Below are 18,303 nucleotides of genomic sequence, written 5' to 3'. Positions count from 1 at the left end.
CTCTTAATATTTCTTCTCCTTGTGCTCTATGTTTGCAATGTATGTCCAGGCTACTGTCCTTTTACTTTAGGGAGCAAAGGACTTCCATTGAACGCTGTCATGACAGAAGAGTATATTTATCCTTGCAACTGTATTTTCTCTACAGATCTGCATTTTCTTGGTTATGGAACAGCCAGAGCAATCTGACACTCAGATGTATAACAAAAATGTTCTCATATTCACTGAGCCTTTTTGTTCGAGTTGAAAGAATTATTGAGGTCTACCCTTTCATAGTTATCCAAGTACTTATTAGGCACACAAAATAAGAATCTCCCTGCAGGGAAACAGCAATTTCTGCAGCCAAATTAAACTTTGCATAACTGGAATTTACTACAAGATACTGTTTCATAACAAAGTCTTTTATCAGTGGAATGGCTTTCATTTTTGATGATCGCAGAATAAAATTTTTATTAAATAGACACCTCAACCATTTGGTTCAAAACCAACCACAGGAGAAGAAAAGTACTAGGAAGGACTTCTTCAGCATCTGAGACAATCAAGGATAAAGTTGTGCTTTAACATTTTCATGGATATTACCAACCATTCTACTGTCAGTTTGGATAAAGGCAATTCTTTTGTTCATCACACTGTTGTTCTGAACATTCTATCCTGTGTCGCCTATATTTGAAAATTTATTTCATTAACATAATTGTGTTGAAATTTTTATAGTTTATGACTTTTAATGCTCTAGCAGGTTGTCCACTCCTAAGTAATGCAGTCTTCCTAGACTTCAGTGTTCTTTTATAGTGCAGTACTGCACATTACCTACTAATAAATATAAAATAAATTAATGTGTTACCTAAGTAGTTAAGAAATTATTTCTAGAAGAAAAAAAATTCTGAAGAGATGATAGAGCATGTAGTGTGTCATTACCAGAAAGGCATTAGATCTTACACAGTGGAATATGTTATTTACCGATAATACCTTCTCCTCGCTATAGAAGTGTCATATCCACATCACGTATTGCAGTACCTTCTGTATAAAATTCTAGCGATGATGTTAGGATCTATTAAACAAGAAACTAAATACATATTTCTCTGATCAAATTTCTTAACATTGTTATAACCATATAAAGGATTCACATCCTTTAGTACTTTTAAAAGTCTGTGTTGATTTTTTTTTTTTTTTTTTTTTTTTTTTTTTAATAGTTTAATTCTGTAGCCTGTCCTCCTACAGAAGACCCAGTCCTGGTCATGGCAGCTGACTGCTCTACAAAAGCAGAGGTTTTGAAGAAAGTGTTCTTTTCTTGATCTTGCTGGCTTGCAGGAGGCAATACTAGACCACAGGTGTAGGACATAGCTCCTTGATTGACAACTGATCCAGGGGTCTGCCATTTAAAACTTGAGAAGGATGATTAAAAAAATTCCAATAAAGTAATAGACCTAACCATGTCCTCCCTTTATATTCTGTGACTTCAAAGTCAGACTGGGACATATGGTAGGTACAGGTCTTGCTTGTGTGTTTGAGTTTTTGAAAGCCTTATTTCATGGGGATTTCTTTAACCTTCTCAACTGTAGTAAAAACCCCCACCCACCAAAAGATCCCAGCATAAAACTGAACTAACACTAAATTAATTTAGTCTTACATAATGAAAGCTTCTATCCTGCTAAAGGTATTTAGAAAAACAGACTGTCCCATTAGGTAAGTTTTTAACAAATAATTCTGTAGTTTTTAAACTGACAAACGCAAAGAGCTAGTGTAGTCATATATCTGACAGATTAATGATTAAAGTACTGTAATGAAACTATTCTGTCAGTTTTACCCAATTCTTTTATAATCAAAGTGGAAATTAGATTTGCGATCAGGTGGATAAATCTAGGGCAAAAAACCACCTACTCAATGAATATGTCACTGTTCTGTTTCCCAGCTGACACTATCAGTGCAGAACATAACTACAGAACCAATCTGTTCTCCATATTGTTTTTTAATCTTTTTCTACAGAAAGTTCTTGCCATTCTTAAAACACAGCACTGGAACATTATAGAGCTGTCAATGAATATTTAACCCACAAGAATGTTACCTTTTTTGTCTTCTCACTTCCTTTTCATTGGGGATGCCATATTCCTTCAGAGAGACTTGAAGAAAGCTTGCATGAAGTGTCTCCTGGATAATAATCTGGCTGTTGGGATAGACTTTTGCTTTGGCAAGCTCACCTACATAAAAGCTGACCACAAAGCGACCATTAACTGATATAGGAGAGCCACTGTTTCATACATTTCGGAACTATATTAGTCAAAGAACAAAACAAACAGGTTGGGAAACTATGAAGTGACCAGAAACTGGACATAGGAAAAAGTGGAGATAGGCTTAAATCCAGGCTGTTGCAGTACCGCCTGAATAGGTTGACTACATTTTTGTTACATTTTTGTAGGAAACGTGTGTGTATGTATATATATATATAGTATCAAAATATGTATTTTTAAGTATGGTTAGCAAGAAGATGCATATGTGCTCACAGAAAACATGGGGAAAGCTCACATAGGAATATTTTTAAAGCAGATTTTTTTTTTCCCCCCTGTATGTTTCATTAAAAAATTCAGTAGAGGATTTACTGCTCTCAGTGTTCCTGTCTGTTTTCTAGTTGTGGATTTCTGCATGGTCAGAGGTGAATTTGTAGGGATTAGAAAATTCTCTTGGTTTATAAATTCTCAGAGATTTTGAAGATGTTCACTAAAGTATCTGACATCTAGCAACATTCTCATCCCCTGGTTTCTAGCCAAAAACTGTTCCCTTACAAATAAATAGAACTGCTAGCAAGTAACAAAATATATTTAACGTTAAAGTAATGTTGTTTTATGACTCGATGTGGGTTTAATTATCACTTAGACACTGACTCTAGTCAACTACGTAAGGTAAAATTATGTGACAATGTGACAGTATACATAAATATTGTCTCTTCTACTTTCCTTATTTTGCTGACCTTATTCTCCTGAGTATCATCAATTAGTGGGTGGCAGAAAGACACCCAAGTAATTTGGATTCTGTTCCAGTTATATTCTTTATTGCTTTCTTGGCCTGCTTTCTGTTGTGCAGTTCAGATTCTTTGGCATACTGTGCTCAATCTTCAATAGGAGTTGTGTGGATTTAGGATTGAAACTCAGATGTCACTGCCTATATGCATTTCTACAACTTACTTTTCACACCTTGCAAGTATACAGTCAATATGAAGTGATTGGTTCATTGTCCCTTTGTTGGTAATTTTTCAGTAGATGGTAAATTTATGGGCAGTCTGTTACAGTTTTTGTTGTTTATGAGGTGGTTTCGAAAAATCATGCTATTTCATATTATTCTGAAGAACAAGGTAAACAGAAGGATAATCTGTGCCTCTTTAAGGGAGTGCGAATAGTGTATTTAATAATCTACATACAGAATGGTTATGTCTGTTGTTTCCACCTAGCTTTTATTCAGCAAAGCTCTGTATCACCTGTCAGACAGCAGAGAGAGTTCCACCTAAGTATAGCATAGGGAAAAACTAGACAAAGAACTTGAATTTTTTCCTACTCGGTGTTATGAATGGAAAATAATGTATTTAGCATATCTACTAAATAGAGCTTTTACATGAACAAAACCAGCACGGATCCACAGGGGTGCCTGTAATCAGTATGAAAATTTGTCATCTGGATGCAACATTTTCCCGTCTGTACAAATGCTTATTTGCAGAACTGAGGTGTATTATCCCCTTTTAGTTTTTCAGGTAGGCGGTGATGATGTAGTAAGAACAACGCCAAGGGCAATGAAGAAGGATTTCAAGGCTTTGGGACGACTGGTTAAGGGATCGGGAGCCCAAGTCTTGTTTTCTTCTATCCCTCCTGTTGCAGGGAATGATGTGGGGGTTAACAGGAAGAGCCAGCAGGTCAATGACTGGCTCCAAATGTGGTGCTACTGGCAGGGTTTTGGGTTCTTTGATCACAGCCCAATTTACAGAACACCAGGCCTGCTGGCAGCAGATGGGAAAAACCTGTCTCGCAGGGGGAAAAAGGTTCTTGGAGTAGAGTTAGCAGGGCTCATTGATAGAGCTTTAAACTAGATTCGAAGGGGGATGGGCATGTAACTGGGCTCGATAGAGAGGCACCTGGGGGTAGTAGTTCAGCACTTGTGGGGCAGAGTGCTAGTATTTTTGAGGATTGGAAGGCCCACCACCCCTCAAAGGCAAAAACTATACACTCATTGGCTTTTCTGAAACGCCTATACAGTAATGCATGCAGCATGGGGAATAAACAAGAGGAGTTAGAGATCTGCATGTGGTCACAGGACCATGAACTCATCGCAGTTACTGAGATGTGGTGGGATAGCTCACATGACTAGAACACTGTCATAGAGGGCTATGTTCTCTTTAGGAAAGATAGGCCAGCGAGGCGAGGTGGTGGAGTCATTCTTTATGTGAGAAAGCAACTGGAACATATCGAGCTCTCCCTGGAGCAGACGAAGAGCAAGTTGAGAGCTTGTGGGTAAGGATTAAGGGGCAGGGTAATATGAGAGACACTGTTGTGGGTGTCTGTTACAGGCCACCTGATCAGGATGGGAAAATTGATCAGGCCTTCTACAGACAGGTGAGAATCTCCTCACAATTGCAGGCCTTGATTCTCATGGGGGACTTCAACTACCCTGATACCTGCTGGGAAGGCCACACAGCTGGGCATGGTACAGTCCAGGAGGTTCCTCCAATTCATTGATGATAACTTTTTGACTCAGGTGGTGGAGGAACCCACCAGGAGAGGTGTACTACTGGACCTAGTACTGACTAACAAAGAAGGACTGGTGGAGGATGTTAAGGTTGGGGGCAGAGTGGGCTGCAGTGATCATGAGAAGATTGAGTTCAGGATTAAGTGCAGTATACACAAAATGACAAGTAGGGTTGAAACCTTAAACTTCAGGAGGGCTAACTTTGATTGCTTCAAGGAATTGCTTGGACAAATCCCATGGGAGAGGGCTCCAGAGGCTAAGGGGGCTCAAGAGAGCTGGCTGCTATTTAAGCATCACTTCCTCCAAGCTCAGGATCGGTGCATCCCAAAGAGCAAGAAATCAGGCAAGGGAAGAAGGAGACCTGCATGTCTGAGTAGGGACCTTCTGAAAAAGCTCAGGTGGAAGAAGGGAATTTACAATAGGTGGAAGAAGGGGCTGAGAGCTTGAGAAAAGTATAAGAATGCTGTCAGCGTATGCAAGGAGGAAACAAGGAAAGCCAAGACAGCCTTGGAATTGAACCTGGCAAGGGATGTCAAGGCCAATAGGAAGGGTTTCTTTAAGTATATAGGAGACCAAAGGAAAACTATGGAAAATGTGGGCCTGCTGTTGAACGAGATGGGTGCCATGGTGACAGATGATGCAGAGAAGGCTGAGTTGCTGAACGCCTTCTTTGCTTCTATCTTCACTGCTTGGGGCAGTCCTTGGGAGACCCAGAGTTTGCGGGTAACAGAGAAAGTCTGGAGGAAGCAAGACTTTCCCTTGGTTGATGAGGGACAAGTTAGAGATCAGTTAGACTGGATATCCACAAGTCCATGGGGCCCGATGGGATGCACCCTCGAGTGCTGAGGGAGCTGGGGGAAGTCATTGCTGGGCCGCTCTCCATCATCTTTGAAAGGTCCTGGAGAACAGGTGAGGTGCCTGAGGACTGGAGGAAAGCCAGTGTCGTGCCAGTCTTCAAAAAAGGCAAGAAGGATGACCTGGTAAACTGCAGGCTGGTCAGCCTCATCTCCATCCCTGGAAAGATGATGCAACAGCTTGTTCTGGGTATCATCTCAAAGCACCTGGAAGAAAAGAAGGTTATCAGAAGTAGTCAACATGGATTCACCAAGGGGAAGTCATATCTGACTAATCTGATAGCCTTCTATGATGGAGTGACTGGATGGGTGGGTGAGGGGAGAGCAGTGGATGTTGTCTACCTTGACTTCGGCAAGGCTTTCGACACTGTCTCCCACATCATCCTCATAGGCAAGCTTAGGAAGCGTGGGTTAGATGAATGGACAGTAAGGTGGATTGAGAACTGGCTCACAGATAGAGCTCAGAGGGTTGTGGTTAGTGGAGCAGAGTGTGTTGGAGGTCAGTAACGAGTGGTGTCCCTCAGGGGTCAGTACTGGGTCCAGTCCTGTTCAATATATTTATCAATGACGTGGATGAAGGGATAGAGTGTACCATCAGCAAGTTTGCTGATGACATGAAACTGGGAGAAGTGGCTGACACACCAGAAGGCTGTGCTGCCTTACAGTGTGACCTGGACAGGCTGAAGAGTTAGGCGGAGAGAAACCTTATGAAATTCAACAAGGGCAAGTTTAGGGTACTGCCCCTGGGGAGGAATAACCCCATGCATCAGTACAGGTTGGGGGCTGACCTCCTGGAGAGCAGCTCTGTGGAAAGGGACCTGCGAGTCCTGGTGGACAACAGGATGACCATGAGCCAGCAATGTGCCCTGGTGGCCAGGAAGGCAAATGGCATCCTAGGGTGCATCAAAAAGAGTGTTGCCAGCAGGTCGAAGGAGGTCATCCTTCCCCTCTACTCTGCCCTGGTGAGGCCGCATCTGGACTACTGTGTCCAGTTCTGGGCTCCCCAGTTCAAGAAAGACAGGGATCTGCTGGAGAGGGTGCAGCAAAGGGCTACAAAGATAATTAGGGGATTAGAACATCTCTCCTATGAGGAAAGGCTGAGGAACTTGGGTCTCTTTAGTCTAGAGAAAAGACAACTGAGGGGGGACCTTATTAGTGCTTATAAATACTTAAAGGGAGGGTGCCAGGGGTATGGGAACAGTCTTTTTTCAGTGGTGCCCACTGATAGGACAAGAGGTAATGGGCACAAACTTGAACATAAGAAGTTCCATCTTAACATGAGGAGGAACTTCTTTCCACAACCTCTCTGGGCAGCCCGTGCCAGTGCTCTGCCACCCTCAAAGGAGTCTCCCACTCTGGAGACATTCAAAACCCGCCTGGATGCTGTCCTGTGCAACTTGCTGTAGGTGACCCTCCTCTGTCACAGGGTTTGGACTAGATGATCTCCAGAGGTCCCTTCCAACCCTGACCATTCTGTGATTTAGTGCTGTTTTCTTTTTGCCAGGGTATGTGGATTTCATGTTTGTTTCATTTTCTATATTGGGAAACTGCCATAACATTTTCCACGTGTGGGAATAAATGGGTTTACTTTCCTATTTTTTTTTTTTTGTATTACTGTGGTACAGCTGACAAATGATTTTCAGGGGAATACAGGTATATGAAGTGAGAAATTAAATTATTATATTTCAAAATTAAAAACTCAGTTACTTTTCTGTCTTACAAATGCTGTGTTTTCCCAGTGGCAGAATGTGAAAGAGTGGCTGCTTGTCCAGAAGATAAATCGCTCTGTATGTTGGCAAGGCATCAGTCACACATCATATTTAATAGCACATGATGGATTATTAGTCCCCAAATGAAGAATGTCAAAGTATCTGATTTTGTGTATGTCTAAACTGCAGAAAGTGGATCAGTTTGGTTACTTTGCTTAAATTGAGTCACTTCATCTGCTAAGCAGTTTTTACTCTGATACATGTATGTTACTCTGGAAGCAAAAATGTATTTCCCCAGTTAAGAAATAATTCTGATCTCTGATGCCCAGGAAGTGGAAATTAACGTGAGAAGACGTAATTACATAGCATAACAGATGAAGGTTTTGCAAATTAATGACTTTTTATTTTGAAACCATTATCTTGTGAGACATCTTAAGTTAAATGCTGAGTTTTGGTGCATCACATTACAACATGTAACAGTAGCTTTGCATATTTCTTTCAGAGATTTTGAAAATATGAAGATAATAAATGATGACTAATGTACACCATCTGGCTAGGGTGGGGAAAAAAAAAGATTTCTTCCTGAGCAACAGGGTTTCTGCTAAGCTGATTTACTTAAAATAAGAAAGCAAATGCATTTTTTTTGCTGAGAAAATGTAGTTCTAATGACTTCACTGAAACTTAGTGGATAAGGGTAGCCTTTGTTTTGTGCTCCGTGATCAAAGTGAAGCTTATTGGTCTCTAGCAGAAAGGCAGTGTATCTTCTCTGTCCTGTTGTTGCATCACATACTCAGGAAAAGATTGCTGAGACTTGAAAGATTTTGAGTAACATTAACAAAAGTGTTACACAGCCTTGCAGGAATCAGCCGCCTGTGAAGAGATGACCTAGCTCTGTGTGGTGTCAAATCAGTGAACAAACTACCCTCAATCTATACAGCCGTAGAATTAGATCTGTAGTAACACAGACATATTTTTGTGCTTCATATCTTCTTTGGATTTACAGCTGTCAGTTTTTTCTCTGCTACTTTTGTGATGCAGTATAGAACTAAATGCAAGAATAGATATTAGAACTTATATACAGTTTCTAATTTACTCTGTGCAGTTTCTTAGAACCAAATTATCTTCTCAGTCTCTTTTAATACAGATTTTGTTTTTCAGGCAGTCTTATGTATTTCCTTATTTTTTGTTTGGTTGTTTTATTTCTTAGTGTTCCTACTTCAATTTTTAACGAAATAAAGTATTCACTTAAACATCTCAACTAATTTGAACAAAATAAGATGTGCAGGGATAGTTTTCTCCACTACAGAGAAAAGTAAGCAGATAAACATGTGTATTGTAAACTTCTAGAACTTCAATCTTCAGTCTCTATTTTTGAATTATCTCTTACTGCTTTAGATTTATTTTTACATAGCAACCCTACCTCTGCAACTCTTCCAATAATACTGAAAATCGTATGGATTTATTTAGTCTTGAGAAATGGTTGCTTAAGTTCTTGACGTGCTGGGTGATGTATGGCCTACAGATGTATCTTTGTTGCAGTGGCAAAATTTGGTGTCCATAGTGACTGACAAGAAGTTACGAAAGTGTGAGAAGGGACTGTCAGTAACTTCCTGAGGGTGGGCAGGTTGTTAACTTTGCAGTTTGTGTTAGAACATCTGTTGGCTGCCTACTTATTTAAAGAAAAGACAGTCTGTAAAGAAAGCACAGCCTGTACTTTGAATATTGTTAACTACTGGGCCAAATCATTCATCTGGCCTCTGTGGAAGACGCGAGTTGTGATTTAAAAAAAAGTGAGTGTGTGAGAGCATGTGTTGTGGTTTAACCCCAGCCAGGAGCTAGGACCATGCAGCCACTCGCTCACTCCCCCCAGCTGCGATGGCGGGGGAGAATCAGAAGAGTGAGGAAAAACTTGTGGGTTGAGATAAAGACAGTTTAATAGGTAGAGCAAAAGCCGTGCAAGCAAAGCAAAAGAAGAAATTCGTTCACTGCTTCCCATTGGCAGGCAGGTGTTCAGCCATCTCCAGGAAAGCAGGGCTCCATCGCATGTTATGGTTACACTAGTTAGCAGGACTGTCAACTAGCACTAGATCAGGTCAGCTGTACCTTTGCCTACCTGCATCTTCAAAACTTTCTGCTTTGAAGCTGTATCTTCCCATTCTGCACTACTCTTCTGATAAAGAAGTTTCTCTTAACATTCTGTGAACCTCTAAACCTGCAGCTTGTGGCTGTTTCCCCTTATTTTACCATGTGCTGCTACTTAGCGTTTGGCTTCATAGTCTTTTTAACCCCCCTTCAAGTAGTTGTTATGTACTGTTAGGACTTGACTTCGTCTCCTTTTTGATGGAGGGATCTTTCTTTCACTGGAGTCTGTGCTTTTTCAACACCCTTTTTGAACTAAGAAACCCCAAACTGTAGTGTTGCAGCCTCACAGCACTGAGTAGAGGTGGATAATAATTTCCCTCTGTCTGCTCGCCATGGTGTTCCTAGTACAGCCCAATATGGAATTTGTCTGATTTACAATGAGCGCGTATTTAGCTTGGTGCCCAGTGTGACTTCCAAGTCCTTTCTCAGCCGGTATTGATGTGGGATTAGGTGCAGAACTTTACATTTTTCCTTGCTGAGATTCATGTGGCTTCGGTTGGTCTAGCTGTCAAGGTTTCTTACGGTCCATCTGCTAAGTGGCACACACTGACCTTATGCCCACTTTGGTTTTAAAAAATGAGCTTGTCTTACATCCCATATTGTTTGAATAGAATATTTGCAATACTGTTTAGGAAATAAACTGTCCTGCTTCCATAAAAGGAAAATAAAATAAACAGAAACAAGACAAAATATTATTTTAAAAGCTGGATGCTAAGTGACAGGGTAGAGTGGTTAGATTTGAACAGTCATGTTAAAAGGGTTTGTGACTGTTAAGCAAGTTATACTGGGACCGGTGTTGAGCCCAAATAGAAGAGCATTAGAACATTATTTGAAGGGGAGCAGTGAAGGGAAAGGATGTTTTTTAAGATGGAATCTGATAGATTGATGGGTGGAATTAAATTAAATATTTGCTTGTAATAACAGGACACTGAACATGATGACACAAGAGGTCGTCTTGGCCCAGAAGGTCCCATCCAGTCCTGTGTCCTATGTTCCCTTTATGTAAAGAAGCTGTTGAAATTTTGCATATATGAAAATTCCTCTCTCCTTTTTGTCTCACCTTTTCTTTTACTATGATTTTGATATATATTTTGCCCATAGCAAATGCCAACCATAATATTTTATGTCTTCCTTATGTTGTCTTACATTATTTATCTTTCTATATCCAAGCTGCAGACTTAGTTATATACAGGGAGACAGAAATAGCTGTTACTGTGAAATGTGTACATGGTAGGATTTGATTGAATTTAAGTGCTTTTGCAGTATGTTTCTCAGGAATGCTGATAATTCATATTATTGTAACCTCTGTGGTGCTCTCTAGCCAAAGAAATCTGGTGGCTTTTGGTACACAAAGCATTCATATTTCTTCTCTGAGGTCACTTCACTCTTGTAATCCAGTAACTGTTCCAGTTTATTAGTGATAAATTAAGTGGAAGGGACAATTCTGAAATAAATATGAGGGAAAAAATCTGGAGAAGGGAGTGAAGAGAAGGAGGTTGTCCATCAGTTCCAGTGGGCCAGAAGATCTCAGGCAAAATATAATGCAGCTGAGGAGAAGCTTCCGTGGGGGAAGCTCTATAGTGTTTATGAAATGTACTCAAACCAGAGGAAAAAGGCAGGAGTATGGTGCTGAGCTGAGGAGAGAATGGGATCCAGGAATCCTTGCTTTGCACTAGGAATAAACTTGCCTCTCATTGTGATCCCAGGGTGCTGCTTGTTGGAGATGAACACCTGGAGAGGAGTATGTAGGTTACTGACAAACCTCTACATTTATTAAGTCACCGGTGTCAGAATTATAAATGGATATACCACATCCTATACATAACCAATCCTAAATTGCCCTTCCTGAGGAAAAGAAATCTAGTGTCCCAAATTAAAGACTTTGCACGTGAGAATATAAAGATCTTTGTTTAAATTGCAAATTATCAAGGCTTATTTTTTATTTTGTTGTTTAAAGAAAGTGCCAAGCTGTGCAACAAATAGGAGATACATAGTTCCGTGTGTGATATCTGTGCTATATTTGAATATATGATAGTAGAAGATTGTAATCCTTACTGAGCAGTTATAGTCCATATAATTAACGCTGTGTGTGATAAGTGAGCAACATCATGTGTTCCTGAACAAGTTTAAAAAAGTGAATCATTGTCTTTGTGTCTTTTATGCTTGGCTCTGATATTTGCGTAGCAACAGATAACTAAACAAAGTATTATACAAAGGGATGAAATGATGATTTCTGAGGGTAACACATTTTGTTCTTTTTAACTGATCTGTTTTGATAGCAGTGACTTATAATTTATCCAAATCAAATATGTTGTTATTATAGAAAGAAGAAGCCACAAAAAAATCTATCGTCCAATTAGCTAGGAAAAGAGATTCAATGTATAACTGTTTAAAGTAAGAATTCTTGTAAAATGAAGAGCCTAATAATGTTTAAAGAAAGCATTGAAACAAATCTGAAGTTGGAGCTTCAATGATACATGGTGGTGATATATTAAATTAAAACTTCCTCAAGCATATTAGGGTGATTTAAAGAAATTCTGGTAATGTGGAAGGAAGAATAAGTCAAAGTAAACTTTCATGTCAAGATGAAAACGTTGCAATACAGTGTAAAATTAAATGAAGACCCTCTTAATTAGCTTATAACTTTTGAATCTCCTTGGTATGGGATAACCAAGCTGTCTCAAACTCCTTTATTAAGTAGAACTCTGTGGCTCCTAATTAAATAAAGGCTGACCTAATGAATAGTGAAAGTAAGTACACCACTGCATACCTTTTAAGGATATTTCCAGGGCCCTGTTCTACAGCATTTTCTGGTTTTAATGAATGCAAAGAATCCTGTTGACCTGAAAGGGACTATTTGCTTAAACATAGGTATGGTATACTTCCGTGTTTGCAGAAATAGAACCTTTTTCTCTCACAGAATGTGAAAACAGGAAAATCTCATGCAATTATGTAATTATAACCTTGTCAGTAGAGCTGTCATTAAGTGCTATGTAATTAAAACCTGTAAAATAAACTGCCATGATTTATCGTATCTCCTTAGTCCTGATCAATACAAATTAACCACTTACTGCAAATTCTAACTGGTAAAAGAGCTGTTAAATTACATTTTCTTTCATTGTACTTTTTTTTTGTCTTTTACAGGAAAAAGTAGAATATGCCTTCCTGATAATTTTTACAGTTGAAACATTTTTGAAGATTATAGCATATGGATTATTATTACACCCCAATGCATATGTTAGAAATGGATGGAATTTATTGGATTTTGTAATAGTAGTAGTAGGGTAAGTAACTTATCCTTCATTACACAAAGATTTAAAATCTTCTTTACAGTGAGGTAGACTTACGTCTGTTTGGCTGTGAGTAACAGCCTATGCTTGATTTCTATTCCATTGGAGTAAAAGAACAAAGTGATACAAGTGAAAATTCAAAAAGTCTGTCAATGCTATCTGTGGCTGCAGGCTGTGTTGCACAATCAACTTTATTGTAAAAGTTCCCAGGGAATTCTGAGTTCTGCCAAAAATTTTCCTTGGTTGTTACCTTGCAGACTCTTTTCCATCTGATTTTTTCCAAGGTGAACTCTTGGTGTGTGATAAAGATTGATCTGTTTAGGTCAATATACTGTTATATCATTTATTCATTTACCCCTATACTGTGGTTATGTGGAGTTCATCTTTTCTACAAAGACCTCTGGGAAAGACTCGCCTGTTTCAAAGTGGAGGATAGTGGTCAAGGGAGACAGAGTTAACTGGGTGATTCCTTGACCTTCCCAAAATCTGAGGAAAATTGAACACTTAAATACTTTCCTTTGGGGTGCTGCACATCAGGCCCCATATATATATATATGATTTTGGCTTGCCTCGGGGAGAATGTATGCTAAAAATGCCTTTTTTTTTTTTTTTTTTTTTAACCCTGTGTGCCTTGCTGTACACAGCAAACCCTGAAGAGTTTGTTCTGCTCTTCAGAGGAGGGACTGCTCGGGCCTTATGCAGGTTACAGGAGAGTGGAACATCCCACACTTACATTATGCAGCTGCTTATGATAAATAACACATTTGGCTTTTTTGTCAGCAACTTTCTGTCAATCGTTGTGCTAGTTCATTAGAAGATCCTACCTTCAGCTTCCTAGGGAATGAATCTTGAGGCATATATTCCCCAATTTGCTAAATATGGAGGAGATTATATTGAAAAAAAAAAAAAAAGGAACTTCCAGTACTGTAAATTTTGTTTACTGAAAACATTTATTGATATAGCATGTGGAGAACGTTATCCGCATATAACTTTGTATTGTGGCTGGCTTGCAAGGAAGATGTTGGCATGCAGTGTGCCATTCTAATTTCATTTTTAAGTTCAAACTATATCAAGGTCTGTAATTGAAAAGGCCCAGAAATTAGAGTGTGTGCTGCTCTTAGCTCACATGATTACATTAAGGGAAAAGAAAAAGATGCAAAGTAAAGGAAATTGTGGTAAAGCATTATTAAATTTGGGCAAGTATTATGAGTGTATGAATTCCCAATTTATAACTATTTGATTCTGAGATAGTAATTGTTACTGAGAAGATGGTATTTGGGCCAGTTGCTTGGCATTCAGGCAGTTTTGGTCCAGGGCTAAAATTTGTATAAATAGATCCTTCATCAGGTCAGGTCATTCTCAACAGATTGTCCTCCGTGCCTGAAGGGGAAGCTTGGTGGGCAGGTGTGGAGACTATCACACATAAGAGCTCTATTCTTTTGCCAGGCAGTCACTTGAATAGACCTCTTCCCTCTTGTCAAGTGACCATGGAGTTACAGTAACCCTGGAGCAGTCTAATTAACATGACCTCTATCTTTGGCTGTGTCCTAAATACATGATAACTAAAAAATTTTCCATTAACTCCTAAACCACTCATTATTGGAGGCTAAATCTAGTTAGGTCAAATGTTCACACTGAATCCAAGGAAAACATGAAGAAAGAAGGACCACACCTTATCAAATACCTAAAATATCACACTAAGATTTAAATCCTAGCTCAACCCCCAAAGTTTTGGAATATAAACTGTTGTGTAAGTTGTCATCAGTCTACCTGGAAGACAAGGTGGACCCTTCATAAGACATCAGGCAGTGACAGATCTGAGCAATATTTTTGTTTCTTCTTCTAAGAAGAATACAATCTACATAAGCAAGTAAGCAAGCAAGCACGAGTCCACTTATTTAATTAATGCTTAAAAGCCCAGTGAAGAATTGATTTTCATATATAACCCAAGGTGGGTATGGAATCACTTCTGGATCTGATTCTATTTGACTAATTTCATTAGGTATTTTAATAGCTCTGAAAGATCTGCCAAGATGTCCTGTATTGAATGTATTAGGTGAAATTTGCTTCATGTGCTTTCTCAGCAGAAACTGAAGCTGTCCAAATGCATAAATCTTAATTATACCCAAAGAAATCTCTACTAGCAAAAGGGAAGTATGTATAGAGGCTTTTTTTCCCCAGCATTAAATTTAGCATTTAAACTTTGGTGAACTGTACAGGAAAATAAATGTTAATTTTAGAAGTAATAAAGGAAATCAATGGTTTTATACCTAAATGGCTTTATAGGATAGACATGAAATGATGGGGCTGTAGACATAGCTGTGAATGAGATGTTTTCTCATGTCTTTGTCACTTCTCTCTGAAGTCAAAGTATGAATTACTTCCAGAGCAGTCTACTACTTGCCTGCATGCTATGCTACATAATTTCCATTTATTTCTATGAAAGAATAAGGTCCTGGAAGAGAAACATTTCATAGCACCTTCCTGTGCTTGTAGCCCTTCAATTTTCTGAATGATATATGGGACTGACAGACTGAAAACAGCTTCTCTTAATTTGGAACTTGATTCAGAAGTCTGTTTAACCATGTCTGCCTTTAGAGCATGAATAGTCACTCTGAAATCATTGAGATGGCTCATTTTCTTAGAATTATGCTTCTATTCAATTACAGGGCTGAATCAGGACCTGAAATATTAAATGTCTGGATTTCTATGGTTATAGCAGTATGTGGGTTGCTGGTGTTCATTGTTAGTTCTGTAGCTGTTAGTTCTGTTAGTTCTGTTAGTTCTGTGGCTGGCTTTCACTCTGGAGGGGACTGAAGCAGAATAGGCATAGGTATTGACTGATACAAGTCCATTGCTTACTGTGGGGAGAGAGTCTTCAATATCCTAGTTTAGGTAACCTGTTAAATATTACATGATTTCTAGCAACTATCCAGTGTGACAGAGTTGTGAAAAGTTTTCTTGACAAAACCAAAAACCTGTGCATTTCAGGTGTCCTTTACAAGTGGGAAACATTTTTCAGGATTACAAAACTATTGACTTGATAATCCTTTCAGGAGGAGTTCAGTTTTACAACTACTGAGCTACAGATTCTGTGCAAAGGCTAATATGGTTTGCATGGTCTAGCCAGTCTAGAAAACCATGCATCTGAAATGCAGGTCCAAACTAAAATAAACCTAAGATTACTTTACACTTCAACCACTTGCATCACTTTGAATTGCTGCTAGAACTGGGAAAGAAAAATAAAACTCTTGTCTTCCAAAGCATTTTAATGAATGACTAGTTCATTTCTGCAGTGAAGAAATACAATATACTAAATGAGTCATCTGGGAATATTTTTATCTTCAAAGATATTACGTGTCAGACACAAATCTTTTTGGTGTTGTTAAATGTCGGACTCTACTTTTCACATATTCTGGTTTTCCTGACTGTATTTAAGAATATTGAGCTGCAGTGTCACTTGGAGTTCATATAGTCCACCAAAATTAAAATACGTGGTTTCTTGTGATTATCTATTTCATGTTCTTAAGAGAAGACATTCTCCAAACCTTACAGCTCAAATGTTTGGACAAAGAAGTAGCAAAGTAGCTTCATTTATTTAAAAATAGCAGATTGTGTATATGAGCAGAATGTTAATTTATTGGATACTGTGTGATCATCACTCTCTGGAGGGATTAGAAACTATTGCACTTCATAACTCTTCCTGTCATGATTTAATGTGTAAATATACCTCTCAATTTGACAGCTGAACAGCTTTTCAGAATTGTCTGCAGCTCAAGTAATTTCCTAATACCTTTGATTGCATGATAAATGGATGGTGATGACCTTACCCTTCATCTCATTTTCTAGATTATTTAGTGTAATATTGGAACAATTAACCAAAGAAACAGAAGGTGGCAGCCACTCAGGTGGCAAACCTGGTGGCTTTGATGTCAAAGCCCTAAGAGCCTTTCGTGTATTGCGACCTCTCCGGCTTGTATCAGGAGTGCCCAGTAAGCTCTTTTCTATTTAATTCCACTGGAATAATACTGTGACTGGTCTGATTGTTTAACTTTCTTGTTCCAGACACTAACAGAAATGAGATAATATAAAGTTGATTTCTTGTTATCTGGTTATGTATATAAAGTGGGTTTCAAGACGAATGATAACCTATTTCAAGTTGAATGAAGGATTGTGAATTCATTCAGTGTATGATCTTCTTACACAGTTCAATAAGCAGACAGGGGAGTACACTTCTTTTTTAGAAGCTTTATATAAAAGTAAATTACATGTTAAAATGCAAATACATCAGAAAAAAAAATCAGATTTTTTTATTCCAAAACCTTGCAGATCTGAAAGTGTAGGTGGTCCTAAAATAGTTTATATGTTGGTAAGTGTATGCCAAAGCACATTACACATTTCATATTTCCTGCCCCCTCCAATGCACATGAATGCCTTCTGTTTATCCCAGTAGACCTAACAGATAAATTAGGAAAGTTAAAAAGTAGAACAATATTATTTAAAGAAACCAATTGAATTTTCTGATAATCTTTCCCGTTTTCTTTTGATATGTTATTAATTATGGAAACTATTTGGACTGAAGATGATTATGGCTTACAATTCAGCTCTTTCCAAGACATTCAAAAGAAGAATCCTATATACTGTGTTTATTATACCAGACTGTTACATGGAAATGATTGTGATGGTATATATTTAGCAAAAGAACTTCAGTGAAGAAAGAAGCAGTCTTATGAAATGTCAGAAAGGAATTCTATTAAAATAAAAATGAGCCTTTTTTTTTTTTTTTTCCTCCTTGGTACTGTGGCAGCTTCATTAGTCTGGGATTTACTTCTTTTGGTAAGACCAAAATTTGCCTAAATATTTAATTAAGGAGGAAAGAAAAGAAAAATAAAGTCGTTCTGAAAGTGATGAGGCATAAATGATAAAAAAGTAAGTTTGTTCAGGGTAAAAATGTGTTTTCCCAGGTGATATGCTTTATTTCTCTCTCCAGACCAAAAAGACAGTTCTGCAGTTGACTGAGCATACGTATTCTCAGGACTTGCCACAAAGTTGTGGTTGTAGCACAGAACTTTTAAAAAGTCACATAAAATGACCTACAGCCACATGCTGACTACATGCTCATTTGTTCTAAATACCCATAAATACTTGTGCCACATTTCAAGCATTAACTTCTATGGCATAACCTTTATTAACAGAGGAAATAATTAGACAAAGTCAAATACTTATGGAGTATTTCATGTCACAGGAACATTTTGTGGTTCTGATTCACTCTGCATGCCTGTATCATTAATTTCTAATAATGTGTAATTATAGAAAATTTGGTAAATCAAGACATAGAATCTGGTTCATATCTTGTATCCTCTTTTTTTTCTTTTAGGTTTACAAGTTGTCCTGAACTCCATTATAAAAGCCATGGTTCCCCTCCTCCATATTGCCCTTTTGGTATTGTTTGTAATCATAATCTATGCTATTATAGGATTGGAACTTTTTATTGGAAAAATGCACAAATCTTGTTTTCTTATTGATTCAGGTAAGTCATGAAACTGTTGACTAAGATAAAGGACTAATTCTGTTTTCTTTCAAGTC

At 38.3% G+C, this 18,303-nt stretch overlaps 1 protein-coding gene across 1 annotated transcript in view; it reads left to right on the top strand.

Annotated features, from left to right (window-relative positions):
• CACNA1D (calcium voltage-gated channel subunit alpha1 D) overlaps positions 1–18,303 on the top strand; it is a gene marked incomplete at both ends in the record, with an annotated part of 205,029 nt that overhangs the window by 57,870 nt on the left and 128,856 nt on the right. The window contains 3 exons of the mRNA XM_082487992.1: positions 12,572–12,711; positions 16,567–16,709; positions 18,095–18,247. Coding sequence (XP_082344118.1) covers positions 12,572–12,711; positions 16,567–16,709; positions 18,095–18,247 — 436 coding nt within the window. The remainder of the gene's footprint in view (positions 1–12,571; positions 12,712–16,566; positions 16,710–18,094; positions 18,248–18,303) is intronic.

This window comes from Vanellus vanellus (genome assembly GCF_965231255.1).
Source record: "Vanellus vanellus genome assembly, chromosome: 9".
Lineage (NCBI taxonomy): Eukaryota > Metazoa > Chordata > Aves > Charadriiformes > Charadriidae > Vanellus > Vanellus vanellus.
This window is presented reverse-complemented; position numbering and strand designations above follow the sequence as displayed.